Source organism: Melanotaenia boesemani, chromosome 22 (assembly GCF_017639745.1).
Source record: "Melanotaenia boesemani isolate fMelBoe1 chromosome 22, fMelBoe1.pri, whole genome shotgun sequence".
NCBI classification, from domain to species: domain Eukaryota; kingdom Metazoa; phylum Chordata; class Actinopteri; order Atheriniformes; family Melanotaeniidae; genus Melanotaenia; species Melanotaenia boesemani.
The window spans coordinates 3,265,249-3,284,876 of record NC_055703.1 but is presented as its reverse complement, the minus strand read 5'-3'; the positions used below and the strand labels follow the sequence as shown (position 1 = coordinate 3,284,876).

The window sequence follows — 19,628 nt, the reverse complement described above, 5'->3', positions numbered from 1 at the left end:
AATCTCGTTGATCCATGTTTTCATGATGTTTCCAGCAGATTCTGAGCCTAGTATCTGAATGTGGAGCTGAAATGGAGACTCATCAGCCCAGCAACGTTTCTCCATCTTCTATTGTCCAGTGTTGGTGAGTGTGTGTGAATTGTAGCCTCAGTTTCCTGTTCTTAGCTGGCAGGAGACACCCGGTGTGTCTTCTGCTGCTGTAGCCCATCTGCTTCAAGGTTGGACGTGTTGTGTGTTCAGAGATGCTGTTCTGCAGATCTTGGTAGGAACCAGTGCTGATTGGACTTCCTGTTACCTTTCTATCATCTCAAACCAGTCTGCCCATTCTCCTCTAACCTCTGACATCAACAAGACCTTCTGGTCCAGACAACTGCTGCTCACCGGATATGTTCTCTTCTTTAGACCATTCTCTGGAAATCCGAGAGATGGTTGTGTGTGAAAATCCCAATAGATAATCGGTTTCTGAAATACTCAGATCAACAACTATGCTACATTCAAAGTCACTTAAATCCCCTTTTTTCCTCATTCTGATGCTCAGTTTGAACTTCTTCAAGTCATCTTCACCACGTCTACATGACTACATGCACTTAGTTGCTGCCATGTGATTGGCTGACTAGGTAATTGTGTTAATGAGTAACTGACCAGGTGGAGTTGATGAAGAACAATTACCCATTTAAATCAATGCCTAATGTTTTAGCTCATCCTGTGATCTTGGGAAGGCAAAGCTCATATTTTGTGATAATTTGGAGTATGTGGATATCGTGACAAAGAACCATTTCGTTAATGAGAATAATTCGTTTTAACAGAAAAAAAACAACAAATAATCTTAAGAAAGAAAATGCATAGACAATAAGTAACAATGGAATGGCTGCTCCCTGCCTCTTATAACTCACTCCATGTTGATTTTTTAAGTTTGCTTACGTGCACCTAAAGAAATACTGATCTGGATGCAGGAACAGTGATGTGCTAATGTGTTACAGTTTCTTTATTCTATGCTCTGCTTTGTCTGACTGTCCTAACGGAGGATTAAATTAAAATGAAGTGACTGAAAACAAACATGTGGAATAACTTAACTCTTTGGTAGTCCGTCATTGCTTTAGAGGCTGAGAGACTTTTACAAATACAAGAAAATAAGGCGTATAAATGGAGCAGGATAGGTGCATGGACTACAAAATAAGGTAAGATGACAAATGAATGTCAATAAAAAAACAATCAAAAAGGCAAGAACAAAAACAAAACAACTAAAATCAAGTATTTCAAAACAAAAATTTTACTTTTAATGAATTATTCTACTTTTAATTGTTATCCTCTTGATGAGCAACCTGTATCAGAAGTCATTAAATCACCAGAATTTCAAGTTTTAAAAAAACACTAAGAATTTAACTGAGGGTCAAAATTGAATTCTTGCTCACATTTCTAATTTGTTTTCAATTAAAATGAATTGTTTAGAACACATGAAGGGAGCAAATTTGTTCTATTCATCGTCCCTTGCCGCTATAAAAGAAATGTTCTTTCTATAAAAGAAATATTCTTGTGTGAGTGAGAGATGAGATATGAAACTTTTATGCAGGCTGATAACTGAATATATATCGAGCTCTTACAGTTGTAAATCTGACTAAATGAGTCTCACCAGCCATGAACCTCACCGCACGTCGCTGCGCAGTAATGTGCGTCACAGCTATAATCCATCGTCATGTCCAGGAAGATATTCTGGACTCAGCAAGTCTCTTTAATATGCTAGGGAGTTGTCATAGATGGGCGAGCTTTATTCTGGAAGCTCTGACCGGATGTTGCTGAGGATTTATCTTTCAGGGTCCACTAAAGCCGGTCTGGAGCTCTCTCTGCTGCTCATCACCAGGAGAGCGCGGAAGCATCTCCACCGCTCAGAGAAGTTGTTGCTGCCACTCGGCTGGAGGTTTTCTGCGCCGTCTGGAGCCCCTGAACGCACCGTTTTCTCCTGCTTAGCAGGGGAACATCTTGGATGTGAGAATTTAACTTACCTTGGAATGGCTGATGAGCGATGATCAAAAGGTGAGAGACAAACTACTTGTGCTTTTTCAATTATTATGATTTTGACTTTCCGTAATTAATTAAGAGTTGGATTTTTTCCACACAGAAATTAAACTGTTCTTTTTTTTATTGATCTATTGTTTATTTATTGTTTGCAACCTGTTTCTATACAAGACTATATAAAGTGGTGATATAACATCCAGATGCAAACAAGATTTCCGGCTTTACCACGTTTCCAAGCAGTAAGAGTTGAATTTCTGAAGATCTGATTTTTGTACAATTTTCAGAAGTGGTCTTCATTTTGTCCGAAGTTCGTTTATTAAAAACATTTTAATTGACTACATAAACTGTGAACTAGTTCAAAGTGCTCAGATGAAAGAATCATAAGATTATGCAGCCTTTCCAATCAGCTTATTTCATGCCCAGAGTTTCACTTTTCAGGCATCAAAACACAAGAAATAAAACTACTAACCTTTACTCATTTCCCCCCAGAGCAACCAGATGTTTAGACCAGGGGCTACTTATTCATTTTTGAAATCGTCTCCCTTTAAGTTTTTTTTCACCTGTTTTTTATTTTTACATTTCTGGAACTCAACATTATAAAAACTGCAGAATTACAGTATCAGTATAAATATTCTTTCTTTAACACCAGTCAAGATAATATCTGTTAAAATGTTTTTATTTGTATTTTTTTAGAAGGTGATGTTTATGGTCTGCTACTGTGGACCCAGATAGATGCTAAGCTTTGTATAAGCAAGCTGTTACACAACTCCACTAACATTCTCTTTAGGGATTTGGAAGAGGTGCATCACATTTGCAGAGCGGAAAATTTGTTTAATTTCCTGTGACTGGTCAAACAGAAGCACTTCTCCAAACCATGTTTATAAGCATCCTGTTTGCATGCTGGTGTTTCCACGTGAGATACCTATGTTACGTTTTGCTTTAAAGGTTGAAAAAAAGAGTGAAATTGTCTCTTTAAAATTTTAGATTGCACATCCATTCCTGCTTTCATTGAATCATTTTCAATGCTCTACTTGTACATAACCAAACAATTTATTTAATTAAAAGTACACAAGTCCTGATCAAATGCACTGACTATATTCAAACCTGTTTCACGTACTTGCATCCTAATGGCTGTATCTTCTCAGAGGAGGAAACCTTTTTATTGGAAAGTCTGGATCCTCGGAGAAAAACCTCTACAGACTTAAGTCACTGCAGTTACTGCAAGACAAATGAAGTTGTTTCAGAAAACCAGGCCGTCTGCATATGAACTTCTCTCTTCAGATTTTTTTCCCTATTAAAAATATAATCCTGCCATTAAAATGCATTGTGTTTTACTAAGAGCAGACATGTTGGAACCATCGCTAGTGCAGCTGCTTCTAAAATGGCTTATATTGATAGAAACAGACCAAATGTCCCAAAATGATCCTCAAGTAGACAACTTGCATAAGTTTGGTTACTTCCTGCTGTGGCTTGACTTTGTCCCCTCACGTCCCTCTTGAGGATGAGTTCTTGTCTAATTCTGACCTTCACAAACTGGCAGGCTTTAGGTTTTATAATATTTTGTGTCTGAATATTTTTATAGAAGCAGGAAACATGTTGGTCTCAAATAGTGTGTGAGCTCCACTCTCACTTTGAATGTGTGTGATGAGAAGAGCTTTGACTTAAGTAGAAATAGATTTACTTAAAATTCCAATTTTTAAAAGACAAGTAAAAAAAAACCTAAAAAACAAACAAACAAACAAACAAACAAACAAAAAAACATATTTGGGCAGATATGGGATTATATTATATATAAATACAAAATCTGGCTTTTATTTCAAGAAAATGACTTAAATGGACAAGATTAAACTGTTTGAACAAACATTATGTAGATTAACACACATTTAAAGTATTTTTTGATAGCTTAAAGGCAAATATACAGTTCAAAGGATGTATGGGATTTGTTAGTTGATGGGTGTTGTAGTTTCAGGGGGCTAATAAGAAGTCCAGATTATCCCCTGGTTTATCATTTTAACTGGGTTTGATAATGGCTGTGAGATAATACTGACACGGTGAAGGGGATGAAACAAGCCGGTACATAAAGGTGATGTGATAACTTATCTCAGTTGGTTAAGAGCTTATCTTCAGTTTACATGATCAGTTGTTTTGGCTCCATTGGTTGTGTAAGTGCTTCCAGCTGTGATGTTCTAAGTCTCCCGTGTCAGCGACCTAGCATCTCCTCTATTGTTTTTTATCATCTTTTTTTTCTTTATTTGTCTTTATAATGGAGCTTTTTACTATGACACGGTGCTATAAAGTAAGATGCGGCTGTTAACAGGAAATCCCAGGAAAAAAGGTGTGAAGGGTTCTCAGCCTCGCAAAGCTGCTGGGCAACGACAGCTCCGGGATGTACGTGATAAATGTCAGCATGTCATCAAAATGAGTCAGAAACACACATTTCTAGGGTCAGAAAGTTACATAGTAAAATGACAAGTTTGATGTATGAAAAGATTTCTCACCAGATGTTGATTTTTGACATTAGAAGCTGACTTGTATTAGAAGAATCAGCTGAAATGCTCTAAATCTTTGCTGGAACAGAATCTGACTCACAGGAAACAGTTAAAACACACACGCGTTGTGAGCTTATCTTTCTGCTTTCCTGAAATTTGTAAATAAGCAACATAGAAGTTAGATTTTTGTTTTACTAGTCTCATATTTCAGCACTCAGGGAAAGCTGTGTTTGTAAAAAAGTCTTGTTATCAGGCTAACATTATCTGGATTGTGCTTTCATGCGGTGTAGCTGGAAATGGTGCAGGACTTAACGTACTTAGATGTGCTCCAAATCATCACTGGAAATAATCCCAGGACTTTGATGTTCCTTTGATATCAAGCATGGTAGTTTACATCTTAATATTGGCTGTCAGAAAGGAACAAAGCTAAAGCTATCCTTGCTGATGCATCCATGTGTATTAAGGTCTATGAGTATCATGAGCCAGATACCAGGACTTGCAAGAGTTTAAGGAGTGTAAAACTTCAAAAGTTTAAATGCCCGATGCAAAAACCTTTTCAGATCATTATTATTATTATTATTATTGTTATTATTATTACAAGTTTATTGTAAGATCTCAGTTATTAAGTATTTTTTTCTTTGTAGTTGAGCCATTTTTTGAGACTTCTGGGAAACAGGGTGAGTGCAAAAAGAAATCGTCGTCTTCTGTATTTCGGTGATTCTCTAAGTGTCGCCGAAATTGTGTCCCAGGCAGAAATAAGAAAACAAAACAAAGAAACAAAAAATAAAAGATATTTATTTTTTTATTTATTTTTGCCACACTTACTTGATACCAAGACAAATTTCTAAAAAATAAATGCTGGATCAATTTTTATTATATAAAATATGGTTTTGTATGACTTGTTTTTTTCTATATTTTCTTTGTTACCGAGTCAGATTTTGGACTTTCAGTTTCTCATAATGCTCAGTTCCATTTTAATCTGAGTCAAACTTTATGGACAAAAGACACATAAATCCCATATTCTAATGTGTTTGGAAGATATATTAATATTTTGTGTATTTTTGATGTAAATACCTGTCTCTTGGGGTCACTGTCATTTCCAGCACACATCACAAAATCTAGCTTTTGGAAAAAGAACTTTAAAACCTTTGTATACTTGTAACCACACAAAGTGTCATGTGACACGACAGGAGAGCAAAGTTATCTCCATGGAAAGAAATGAAACCAGAAACAAATCCAGGTAAATCTTTGTATAACAAGAGTAGGTTTATTGGTCATCATTTCCAAACAGCTCGAATTTCCTTTCAATGTAACAATAAAAAAAAACATCTTACTTGTGTTTTTTGAGTATATTTAATGCTTAGTATAAAACCAAGATATCACGCTAATACATTTAAAAACGTTCCACAACGTGATTTCCATCAGTTTGTTCGATGTGATGGAAAAGACAATGCAAGCGTTCTAAATGCACCTAAAATACCATGTACTGACTTTTACTCACAAAAAGGTGAATACATGGTTTAAAGTGAACGTTCAGCTTTGCTCTGAGTCACGTCATTTCCACTTTTCCAACACTCAAGCACAACACATATTACACAGAATTCATAAAAAATACCACAAGCATGCTGATATTATTCAGAAATTTTGAAAATGATGCATTTATGGTCACATTAACGCATGATTGTGTCGTATAAAACTTTCAGGGAGGCAGTTTAACAGTGTTTGCCATCTAAACAATAGCAAACTATTATCTTTAAATTGCTTGCAATAAATACAATTATACATCTAAATAGATCGAAGTGTCACCCTTCATTACATGTTTCAGAAAATTGGTCATGTTAGTAATTTTTATTTTAAAAAATAAATTCTTTTGTGGTGTGCTGGAGGTAGAGTTTCCCTCTAAAGTAACCATAATATATATTATTTAAATAATTTTATTACAGCCAGTATAAAAAGAAAAAGTGTGTTATAACTTAATGGACAGAGCTGGATTTAAAATGAAAGATTCTATGATTTAAATCGATTCACATTTAATTAATCCAATATCGATTCATAAATCTCTGAGATAGATTTTTTATTTTGTTTTCTTTTCCAGTGACAACAATGACCCTATACACTCGCACGGCTTACTGATGCGCCGCGAGATCTCAGCATGTATACACAAACCAAAGGTTTTCTGTGTCACTTCCTTCCAAAATCAGCTTATCTCACGTGAAGATGCCAAGTTCAGATGTTTTCCTTCATTAGTGGGTTACATTCACCTGTAAACTCTCTCATTAGCAGCTAACGCTAAGGCCGTGGGCTCCACCATCTTCAACAAACACTGAATGTTTTGAAAATATTAAAATTGAATTGAACCAGGCTGCTCGAATCGAATGGAATCAATTTAGGAGATTAGTGGGAATACGCAGTCCTAATAATGGAAAAGTAAACATATCCAAATAATTATAAAAATATGAGTTAGATTTTCCAAAAATGTTCCAGAACAAATCTGATCATAACTGGAAAATAGCCTTTTTACTGTTATTTAGCATACGTTGTATGCATGGCTTTCCCTGCAGACTGACTGGTGTGATGGAGACTTTTCTGTGAGTACTTTTTTTAATTAGAAAATTACACAGACAGTCTTTAAATTCTGGAAAGAAAAAAATCTGTTACTACACAAGCGAGACCTGAGGGGCAGATTTCCTTCCTTGTTACAGCCATTACTAACCCAGCTGTGTCTGTGGTGAAGAAAAGAGCTCCATCATGTTCTAATACAGGGTCATGACTTGTGCAGTGTGTTGTTAGTGTGCTTTTGACACTCCTCCTTTGGCTGCATGAATGAAAATTTTAGCTGATTGTGTTAAAACACACAAGCTGGCAAAGCTTTGCTGGCAAATGGAAAAAAATAGCTTCTAGCATTAAAACTGCAAATTGAATCTTTTGCAGTCAGTTTTTAATCTTGTTGGCATGAACACACCTACTGGTAATAATGATGTTCATAATGCTTTATAATTGTATTTTTATAAGTACTCTGTAAGATTTATGGATAATTATATTAAGGGGTAAGTATTAAGGAGCTAATTAGGCTAATAATGTGCTACTACAAATCTTTGCTGTGGATGGCAACCAGTGGAACATGTCACTGTGGGCACTGCTTTCTAGACTGGAAGCAAATCAAATTTACAACAGGCCAAAATAAACTCTAAAGTAGTTTAGAGTTTTATCATTTGAAATGATTTGTTATCCCAGATGTCATCCAAGACAGATGGAGATAAAAAAAATTGATCTGTCAATTTAAGAAACAAACAAACTAACAAAAGAATAAAAAAAGACTTTCCAAATGTCAAGATTTGCTGATGGCCATTACAGAGTACAGAAGTGGTGGAGAAAACACATCACTGGAAACACTATCTCATCTATTCAACATATACTGCTCCAAGTTTCTGCACACAGGGATTGACCACAGCCGCTGGTCACACACACTCTTCTCCTTGCTACCATCTGGCAGATGGTACAGGAGTTTATCTGCATGCATTTAAAGGCTGAGACATTTTCTGCTTCCACATCTTCAGCCTCCTAAGCTCACAACGTACAATAATTATCACAGATTTAACTGGTCTGCAGCTTTCTAGGACCAAACTTCCTGATTTTTCAACCAGTCAGATAGCTTCAGTTGTAGGTAATGTCAAACAGGAGCAGCCAAAGATCAACCAGGGAGCAGAAAGTTCTATGTGTGTGTGAGAAGAAGAAAAATAATGCTCCTCTATGGCTGGAATAAAGCCAAGAAGACGTTTTTGATGCACGGTGGCGCCACAAAGCAGCTGAGCTGGAGTTGGTTTAGTGAGGATAGCAGGTAAATAGTAGCGGGAATAACTGGAAAACAAAGTAAAGAAACAGCTGGAGGAAAAAAAGTGTAAATATGTAAATAGTTTCTGTTGTGGAAGAAATGATGTGCAGATGAGAAAAGGCTTGGTCACTGTTGATCTGTGTGTTATTTCTACAAAGTTCTGTTAGTAATAAATTCTGCTTTCTTCTTCTGGTCGGCCTTTATGCTGCTAAATCTATTCATACATTCATTTTACATCATTTTACCTCCCAATCTGACAGATGAGGCTGGAAACATCATGTCTGATGCTGACTGGTAAAGGGTTGAGTTTCTGCATGTATTTTCGCATAAAACAAAAACAAATAAATATAAAACAGGCAGAACAAAAATAGATTTTCATGAATGGCAAATCTTTGTAAAAAGATCGTAAGTAGACTGAAGAACAAATTTGCAACAACAGTTGGTGAAAGATGTTCACTGTACAGAGGATTAGAAAAAGTTTGCTGGTTAGACTGTGACGCTGCATCTGGGCGAGATGTGACATGAGGGATGATGAGGAAGGCTCAAAGTCTAGACGCTGTTGGGGGCCTTTGAGGAAGCAGTCTTTGGAAGAAAACTGGATAAGGACTAGAAGGAGAATGACAGCTGAAAATGAGATTTGACTGTTTAGGAACGATAGGAGAAACAGGATAGAGAGAATGAAACAGATCAGATCTCCTTTTATTGAACTTACACCAAAGCTTCATTAACTTACATACAATGAACAAACTTGACTTGATTTGATTTGAACAGCAAAGATGTAAATGATTAGATTTAGGAGTATGAGACATGCATGGGCCTAATCAAGGAAATAAGTGGACTTGAGTATGTTGTCTAAATAGCTAATGATGAGTGGTTTTACTGTTATTACATCAGACACATTGATTAGAAGACCTGAAAGAATAGTGTGCTAGTCTTGTGATCTCCCAGTTTAGTTCTGGATGCAAAGGATTTCACAGATCATACGTAACACTTTGATCAATACGCCTTTAATTCTGTCCGGAGGGATGATGGTGAGTTCAAGATATCCAGTGTGACATCCTTTGCGAGGGAAGGAATTAATCAGTATTACTGCTTTGAATCAGTGTTATCAATGAGTGATGAAGTTGCAGTGATCAGTGAATTAAGAATAAGTCAGTATGAAACAAACCATTACAAATAACTGTAACCGGTACTGTTCTAGTGAGGGTTCAGGTATGTGTGGTGGGTAGTTTACTCTCAGAGGAAAAACAACAGGATGGAGATGGATTGCTTGTTTAGCAATACTTTACTCTTCTCCACATGTTGACAACTCAACAACAGAACACTTCCTCATTCTCTCCCATGTGACGATGCTAGCCAATCAGACGCTAGGAAGTCCTAAACTAAGGTAAAAAGAGGAGAAACAAAGGCAGATTCAACAAACTGTCACTCTTTAAAATGCAGAAATGGAGAGCTAAACCCATGAAGATTACTTTTATTTAACACAAATATGTAAATATTCAATGCTGTAACAAAACTTTAGCATATTTAAACACATGAACTCCAATGCAGAATCACTATATCTTACAATGTCAAACTCTATATCTCTACAGACCTGTTCAGACTATTTCTTATCATTTTTAAAGCCTAAACATTTTGCAGAGTCAAAGCAGATATAGAAAAAAAGGTGATTAAAAAAAAAAAAGGATCTGTCTCAAAGTTGGATTATTTTACAAAGATGCTGGCATCTCTGAATAAGAATTAATTTTAAAGCATCACTGGACAATGAGGCCTAATTTTTAATAGTTTTAGTCCTATTTAAGTTCTTATGGTTAAAATATTCTGACAGACAGACAGACAGACAGATAGATAGATAGATAGATAGGGAGCACGGAGGCAAGCGCTTGGTGGCCGGGCCTTTGTCAATGGTGCCCGGTCGGGAAAGAGTCGGAAAGAGTGACATGCCCCCCCCCCTTCCATGGGCTCACAACCTGTAGGAGGGGCCATAGGGATCGGGTGCAGTGTGAGCTGGGCGGCTGCCAGAGGCAGGGACCCTGGAATTTGACTGATCCTCGGCTGCAGAAGCTAGCTCTAGAGATGTGGAACTTCACCCCTCTGGCGGGGAAGGAGCCTGAGCTGGTGTGCGAGGTTTGAGCGGTTCTGGCTAGGTATAGTTGGACTCACCTCGATGCACGGCTTGGGCTCTGGGACCACTGTCCCTGAGAGGGGCTGGACCCCCTTCCATTCTGGAGTTGCTCCCGGTGAGTGGCGCAGGTGTGGGCATGCTCATTGCCCCCTGATTGGCACCTGTACGTTGGGGTTTACCCCAGTGGACGAAAGGGTAGCCTCCCTCCGCCTTCAGGTGGGGGGATGGTTCCTGACTGTTGTTTGTGCTTATGCACCAAACAACAGTTCAGAGTACCCCCCCTTTTTGGAGTCCTTGGAGGGGGTGTTGGAGAGCACTCCTTCCTGGGACTCCCTCCTTCTGCTGGGGGACTTCAATGCCCACGTGGACAAAGACAGCGAGACCTGGAGGGCTGTGATTGGGAGGAGTGGGCACTGTCCATAACGAACACCTTGTTCAGACACAAGAGTGTCCACATGTGCACTTGGCACCATTGGTGCCACACCAGGACACTCTAGGCCACAGTTTGATGATCGACTTTGTAGTTGTGTCATCGGACTTGCGGCCGCATGTCTTGGACGCTAAAGTGAAGAGAGGGGCGGAGCTGTCAACTGATCACCACCTGGTGGTGAGTTGGCTCAGATGGTGGGGGAGGATGCCGGTCAGGCCTGGCAGACCTAAGCATGTTGTGAGGGTTTGCTGGGAACGTCTGGCGGAGTCCCCTGTCAGAAAGAGTTTCAACTCCCATCTCCGGCAGAGCTTCAACTATGTCCCGGGTGAGGCGGGGGACATTGAGTCCGAGTTTGCTGTGTTCCGTGCCTCTATTGTTGTGGCGGCCAGCTGCAGCTGTTGCCGTAAGATTGTCGGTGCCTGTCGTGGCGGTAACCCCCAAACTCGTTGGTAGACACCGGCAGTAAGGGATCCCATCAAGCTGAAGAAGGAGTCCCATTGGGCCTTTTTGGCCTGTGGGACTTCAGAGGCAGCTGATGGGTATCAGCAGGCTAAGCGGATCGCAGCTTCGGCGGTCACTAAGGCAAAAACTCGGGCATGGGAGAGGTTTGGAGAGGCCATGGAGAATGACTTCCGGACAGCTTTGAGGAGTTTCTGGTCCACCATCTGGCGGCTCAGGAGAGGAAAGCAGTGCTCCATCAACACTGTGTACACTGGGGATGGGGGCTGCTGACCTTGACTTGGGACGTTGTGAGGCTGTGGAGGGAAAACTTCGAACACGTTTTCCGATGGGGAAGCAGAGTCTTGGAACCCTGGTGTTGGCTCTCCCATATCTGGGGCTGAGGTTGCTGAGGTGGTTAAAAAGCTCATCGGTGGCAGGGCCCCAGGGGTGGATGAGGTCCACCCAGAGTTCCTTATAACTCTGGATGCTGTAGGGCTGTCTTGGCTGACATGCCTCTGCAGCATCATGACTCTCGCCACTACCGCTTTGCACTTAAACCTCCTTCCCGCAGACTTTCCTCTGCTTTCACTCTCACTCACTCTCGCCAAACACTGGCCTGCAGGCGGCTTCCGCCACTAAAACACGTGCTGTAATGGTGCTTTACCATTGGTTGAGGGAGGAGGCAACAGCAGTGCGTTTGGGGACCCTTGAAAAAATCCTGAAGGAAATTAGAAGCATTTGTTTGTGATACAGCCCGTGATATAAATTGTTTTAGAACCAATGTGTGTAGAACTTAGATCAAGTGTATGTGTGGATCCCTATTTTTAAATGATTTATTGTGCAGCCCTAGTGTGCTTGACTAGACAGTCTGCAGTCCAGATCTGGATGCAATCTGAAATATGTAACAAATGATGAGGAGAATCAGACGACAGCAGACGTACATTGACAACTTTTATTAAACTCAGGGAGAATGTGTCAAAAAGAGATTGAAACAACAACAACAAGTGCTTTCGGATTCAGTCCATCCATCCATCCATCCATTCAGACACAGAGGTGAGACAGGATGAGGAAGAATAACAAATTGCCAAAACAATGAATGAATAATAATAATAAGAAGAAGAAATGTTCATCTTTCTTCACTTATTGCACCTTCTACAGTTTGTAAAACAAATGACTTCCTGCTGTGTCTAAACACATCCAGCATCCTTTACAATGCGGTGAGGATGGAGTGAGTGGTACATCTGATTAAATAAAACTTCCCGGTGAGTCTGATGGTTGGTCAGTGGTGTTATTAACCAGGTGGTCAGGGCATAACCTCCATCTCCAAATAAAACTAATTTGTATAATCAATTGCATAAAAAGCAGTACATTTCAATTAATTAAATTAAAAAAACATGTTCAGTAGCTGGATCTGGGAGTCACAGGTAACTTAGACAGTAAACGGATCTGGTGAGGTTGATTTAAGGTGCTTGTGTGATCAGTCTATTGCACTGACAGTTTCAGGAAGAGCAGCAATTTAATTAATTCCTGTCCTGAATATGACTTGTTCTTGAATGGACTGAAACTTATAGAAGACATGTAATATTTTGGTGCAGACATTGAAGGATCTCAGCTTTCTTAAGAAGTAGAGTCCCCTCTGCCTTTTCTCCTAGATGCCTCTGTGTTACATTTCAAGTCAACTCTGTTTTCCAGCTGAACTCTGAGGTACTTGTATTCCTCCACCACCTCCACCTCTTCTCCCAGGATGTAAACAGTGTTGTTTACTTTGGTTCCTCCTGAAGTCAACAACCGTCTCATTTGTTTTGTTAGTAATAAAGATGGGGTGACTGTTTCTGACTGACCAGTTCTCTGTACTCAGCTTCTTCTCCATCACTGATACTCCCCACAACTGCAGAGTAATCAGAGTATTTCTGCAGATGACTGGACTCAGAGTTGTATTGGAAGTCTGAGGTGTGAGTGTGAAGAGAAATGGTGAGAGTACAGTCCCTTGTGGTGCTCAGTGCTGCTGACCACCATCTCAGACACACAACCTTTCAGTCTCTCAAACTAGTCTGTTTGTTTGGTCGTCATAAATCCAGGTGGACGTGGAGGTCTCCACCTGGAATTTAAGGTGCTTCTTACATAACAGAGCAACTGAATTGTATTAAAAGCAATTGAAAAATCATAGAACATGATCCTCAAAGTGCTGCCTGATTGGTCCAGATGGGAGGCGGCTCTCTGAAGCTGGTAGATGATGGCGTCTTCGACCCCATTACGATAAGCTAACTGTAATGGGTCCTGAAGGGGATCACGTCCTTATTGAGGTGAGCCAATAAAAGTCTCTGCGGGACTTTCATGATGTGAGATGTTAGGACAACTGGTCTATAGTCTTGTTTCAGATGTTTGGGATATTTTAGGAACTGGAACAAGGCAGAGTGTTTTCCACAGCACAGGAACGCTTTTCTGACTCAGGCTGGTTGAAAAGGTGCTGAAGAATCCAACATAGTTGTTCTGAGCAGGTTTTCAGAACCCTGGAACTGACACCATCTGGACCTGGAGCCTAGTTCCGGTTTAGTTTCTCCAGTTGATTCTTCACCTGACTGCAGGAGACAGACAGGCTAGAGGTGGAGGAAGATGAGGTCTTGGTATGTGTTGCACATTTGAACAAAATGTTACTCCCAAGTGTGCGTGAGTATGAAAAACATAGTTTCCCTTTTATTTCTGCAACACAGAAACACAAGCTCATGAACATGTGGCTGCACACTGCAGACTACTGGGGCTTATTGAAAAACACATCCGCATTTTAACCTAATCATCACATTCATACGACAATGTTATACAGACTCACACAACTACATTATTCTAGCAGGCCACAGTGATTACAACCAATATTTTCTGGCAAGCTGCTAGCCAGGTAAAGCTCTGCTAAGTTCCACATTCAGCATTTTAACTTGCAAACTTTCACATAAATTTGCTCCTTTAAGTCTGACACTTTAGCAAACCTATTAAACACCTGTAATGCTACCCTTTTCACATTTTCCCATTGCTTTAGCTTACCTGCAACACAGAAACACAAGCTCATGAACATGTGGCTGCACACTGCAGACTACTGGAATGAATGACACATCCCCGTTTTTCAGCCTCAAAGACCCCTAAGCTGCCAAAGTGCCTGTGTGAATAACCCGCTCTTTAAATTAACCTCACAGAAAACTACTGCTATTACTTTGGGTGTATATATTGTCTACTAGATCTAAATAAACATAATCAAATTTAACATACTAAGAAGATGTACAATTAAACAATTACACATTTGTAAAACCCAACATGCCAGTGGGTCCCCCACAGTTGAGACGAGTCTGTTAATGTCCATGACTGAGCTGCAGGGTGTCAGCGTGGAGGTGTGACAGGAAAGCTGTGGACTCATGGAGGGTGGGTGGTCTGTTGGGCTGGAGGCAGGGGGTGAACTGAACCAGAGCTCCATCAGTCTGGTCCCCCTTTAACTTGAAACTGGTGATCTTTTTATTCCTGACCACACAGCCCTCACGTTGTTCTGCTGGAGCTGCTTTTCTCACTCTTTCCTGTAGTCCTCCTTGCGCTTCTTCATCTTTGTTTAGGGTTGTTTTTGTGTTGTCTTCAATAACTCCCTGTCTCCATCCCTAAAGGCTTTCTTTTGGATGTTTAGCAGCTTTTTTAATTCACTGGTGATCCAGGGTTATTGGGAAGCATCTTACTGTTCTTGTTGGTACCATGCTGTCCACACAGAAGTTGATATGCTCTGTGAGACACTCAGTCATGGCACTGATGTCCTCTCCATGTGAACAAAGATAATCTGACTGGCTTAATGGAAAGAAAACTCATGTGATTATTGAAATGAATTATGTTGTTTCCAGCACGGTTTGATTTTTGAAGTTTGTGCTACTTCTTAGGTGCAACACTTTAAATGTCACGAGTTTGTATTATCTTGATAACGATTAAATTCACTTTTTCTTAGTTACCATTCCAGTTTTTGATGTAAGTAAAGTTTAGATCAAATGTGATCATTGTTTTATGTAAAATGATACAACTTTCTAGCTTACAAAGAGCTGTAAGCTGTAAGCCAATAAAACACCATCTGGGCTACATTTTCGTCATTCTCCTCAATTAAAGCTGTAATGGACAAGTGTGTTTTCATCTGACTAAAGACATCAAGCTGTGATTTTCCATTCGTGTTGGCTGTGAAAAAACTGATGTTCAGATTTATTTGACAAATGATGAGCTTTGATGCGTTTTCTTGTTCAGTCTCAGATAAGTTCAGCTTGCAACTGTCAGTTGTGATTTTTCAGGGCATTTTAAGACCATCAAGTAAGATTTTGGCATTGAAACCAACTTAATCTGATAACATTAAAAATAAAGAAAAATACTTAAATGAAAAGAATCCATGAAACATTGATGATTTTGTTGTTTTGTTTCATCACCATTGGAAGGTTAAGAAACATGGCCTCATATTAACAAGACATTACAAGTGCCTTTTTGTTCTGTAAACTATAGGTTCATTTTCCATCTTGACTACGACAATCCTCTCAGGAAGAATTTCTGATACTTGACCCAGCAGCACTCATCTTTGCTGAGATGACAAACTCAAATAGCACTTTTTACTCTCGTCTTGCATGTATGTTATGTAGAGGCCGGCCGTTATGGATTTTTTTAAAGCTGATGCCGATTCCAGTATTTGACAGAAAAAATATTAGATTAATTGGCCTGTTATTTAAAAACAATTATAATGAATAAAATGTCTTCTTTTTTGTTCCCTTAACGCTTACAAAAACAAAGATAATAATTAAAGGCATAACATTTTACTGTTAACTTAACAACAGAGAGAAATTTTCATGTACGAAAACATGCAAATAAAAGAGAAACATTGATGAAGAAGTCAAGCTTCTTCAAGTAACACTGGACTACAAAGCAAAAAAAAATGGTTGTGTTTGGCACGTGTTCGTCACATTGACGTCATATCCTCCAGTTACCTTAATGGATCAAAGACGGTCGAGGTCTCAAACCTATCCACCTTGGTACCTGGTTTCAGACATGATCGGTTTCATGGAGGCTAATCCCTGGTTTTGTGTGGATGAAAGGGAGAATTAGTAAATACTTTTGCGGTTTTACTGCAATTCGCTGCATTGTAGTAATGTTGATTAGTTTGCAGATATCCATTGCTTTCATATCACTCCTGCTTAAGTCAACATGCATCAACATGCAGCTGATGAAGTGATGAACGCTCGTTCTCAAATATTTTGTACAGTTACGTTTTTCTGGAGTTACTCAGTGGCTTTTTAGCTTTTAGCTAACAAATAGCTAGGCTGAAATAAAAACAGCAATGTCATTGCTAACATAAACAGAGAGTAACCTATGCTACGTTAGCACGGTGTTTGCAATGCAACATAAATGAAAAGCATGACGACACATGGCAAACAGTTAAACTGAAACCAGTGACATGTTGAGTCATTTTTAATTTCACAACATCATTATAAACGTACCTAACGGCAAACTCCACTTTGTCACCTCCTGATATGTTGTCTGGCTGTACTTTACTGAGAAAACAGCGGGGAGGACTGAGACTTGAATGGAGTCAGCGTGCTATCAAGTGGACCAGCAGTACAACAACATCATTCCCCGCAACTCTGACACTTAACAGCATTTACTGTTTTGTGAGAAATTAAGACCATTTTGGCATATTGGGGTGGTATGGCTCAGTGGGTAGAGTGGTCCTCTTGTAGCCTGAGGGTTGCCGGTTCAATCCTCAGCCTGTCAAGTTCATGTCAAGGTGTCCCTGAGCAAGACACCAAACCTCAAATTGCTCCTGATGGGCAGTAGTTGAGCACCTTGCATGGCAGCTTCTGCCATCAGTGTGTGAATGTGTGAAAGCACTTTGGGTATTGCTCCAGGTACAAAAAAAAAGCACTATACAGACCATTTAATCAGCAAAACTCCGGTCGATGATTATTTTGATAGGGGTTATAATCGGCTGATTTGATTGGCTGCCCGATCAATCGGTCAGGCCCTAATGTTATACCTATTTAACTGTTTTTTTTTTTGTTATGTTAAGATATTAGGAGTAACATAAGACAGACAAATCTGCCTCTTCACATACATCTACAATGAGGGAGTCTTTGTCAAAAGAAATAACTGACAGTATGTGTTGTGGAGAAAGCAATGAACTGGCTGGGAGGTGCTGACTCAGGGTTTGATTACCGAGTTCACACAGTGGTGCCGGCCAGAGCATTTCTTAAGGCTGCTCAGAGTATGGGATAATAAAGACTGAGTCCGATGTAGTTTCCTTCTCCGCTTTATTGCTCAGTTGTGTGTGGATGTGTGGTTTTCTATAATGAACAATACAAAAATAACTTAGGTTAGGGTAAATGATATAGCCAGAAAATAAACACAAGTTAAATAGCTTGAAAGCACATGTCCCTCGTGTCCAAGCTCTGAACTTTGCTTGCCATAAATAACAGAAAATACCCTGCCGTATGTCATTCCAAACACAACAAAGGTTGTGTGCCAGCCATACTCACTGGTCATTCACGCACACGCTGCCCATACAGGCGACCGCAGTCCATCACAACGGTTACACAGGAAAAACTCTGCCAGATGACGTCACCCGCAATATAACTAACTGGTAGACTGGCCCACCTCTTGCAGTACTCTGGAATATCAGCTGACAACAAATAAATGAACTGAGGACTTTGGGGCCTTTTCTACAGTATGATATAACTTTCTCCAAGTCTTTTATGAACCTCCCAATGAAAGGCAGCAGCGATGCTGATTCTAATAACTGTGTTTGGCTTTCTTGGTGTTACCACATGCTGCTTTGCTTAAATCTGATTCCCATGCGGAACAAAGATGCTACATGCTGCAATCGTTGCCTGTAGCTATATATTGTTTTCTTTCCAGTGCTCCCCCAGTCCATGTAGAGATTATCTTGGTCAGCAGTCATACTCTCCATCTTCTCTGAGATGTTTCATTTCTTGATTTAATGCAGCTACAATTTGAGTAAAAGTGATTTTTGTTGTCAACATTGTATGAAAACAATGACATCTAGAAAATTCTGCTTTTAGTTCCTGTTGTTTTTATACGTCCTCTTTATGACAAAATCTGTTTCTAAACATGTTTGAGATAAGAAATAGATACAGTATGAGCGCATATACACCAATTACTGTTTATTTCTCACCTCATTGTGAGACCTTTGACATTATGGTCCAGACAACTGCTGCTCACTGGATATTTTCTCTTCTTCAGACTATTCTCTGGAAACCTTAGGGATGGTTGTGTGTGAAAATCCCAGTGAATACGCAAGACAAAGACAAACAACCAAACAAAGTTACTGAAAACTAATTTCTTCCTCATTCTGATGCTCAGCTTGAATTTCAAGTCATCTTCACCACATGACTAAATGTATTGAGCTGCTGGCATGTGATTGGCTCATTTGTGATAACAAGCAGTGGAACAGTTTTACCAAATAAGGTGGCCATTGTATGCACAACGCTGCCCAATGTTTAAAAGCATAAGAGCATGCAGGTCAAAAATACAGTACAAGCTGCATTTCTACATCATGTTTTTTTTATTGTAGATACTGTTGTGTCCATTTTGACTTCAACTTTGTTTTCTGACTGTTTTCAATTTAAGGAAATAGCTCTATTGTTTCAGCCTTGTTCTTACACTTCACAGGACCTTCCCCATTTACAGCAGTGATGGAGAACACGACTTGGCCACATCCTTCGTACGTCCCCCATTATCTCCTTCGTGGTGACCCTTTTGCTTCAAGACTCTCAAAAGAGGCGGACATCATTGCGGGCTTTTACATCTGCATCATAGGTCAGTCTTCTTCATGAGCATAACCCCTTTTTTCATTACTTGCTACATGTTTGTTGTATTACAACTAGACGTTATGCTCCAACTGGCAGCTGCTAAACAAGAAAGGGTGCACAGTTTGATTTTACATTCAAGAGGCAGAACAATTACCAGATGCTAGAATGCAGAACAAAAAAAAGAGGTGTTTAAGGTTTAGGTCTACTTTGGCTGACTGTGAAGGAAGCATGCAGTGGTTCTTAGGCATAATGGGAAATTCTGCAATACCTATGAACAGAGTAGCTTACTCCAATGCAGGGATGTAGAATTTTTTACTAAGGGGATAATTTGTAATTAGAGCTTCTAACTAAAAAAATGATGCCTATAATCAAAGCAATTTTTTTTACAATAGCTTGGTGAAGGTCTGCACTCTCTGAGTACATCATCTTGTTAACTCAAAAAGGCCCGAACTTTGTTTTGATGAGTTAACAGATTATT

At 39.5% G+C, this 19,628-nt stretch overlaps 1 protein-coding gene across 1 annotated transcript in view; it reads left to right on the top strand.

Annotated features, from left to right (window-relative positions):
• The first annotated feature begins 1,947 nt into the window (after positions 1-1,947).
• The window catches only part of opn5 (opsin 5), a 61,773-nt gene continuing 44,092 nt past the window's right edge, over positions 1,948-19,628 (top strand). Inside the window, exons 1-2 of the mRNA XM_041975870.1 lie at positions 1,948-2,031; positions 19,011-19,157. Of these exons, the coding sequence (XP_041831804.1) occupies positions 19,034-19,157 (124 nt within the window). The 5' untranslated portion in view covers positions 1,948-2,031; positions 19,011-19,033. The remainder of the gene's footprint in view (positions 2,032-19,010; positions 19,158-19,628) is intronic.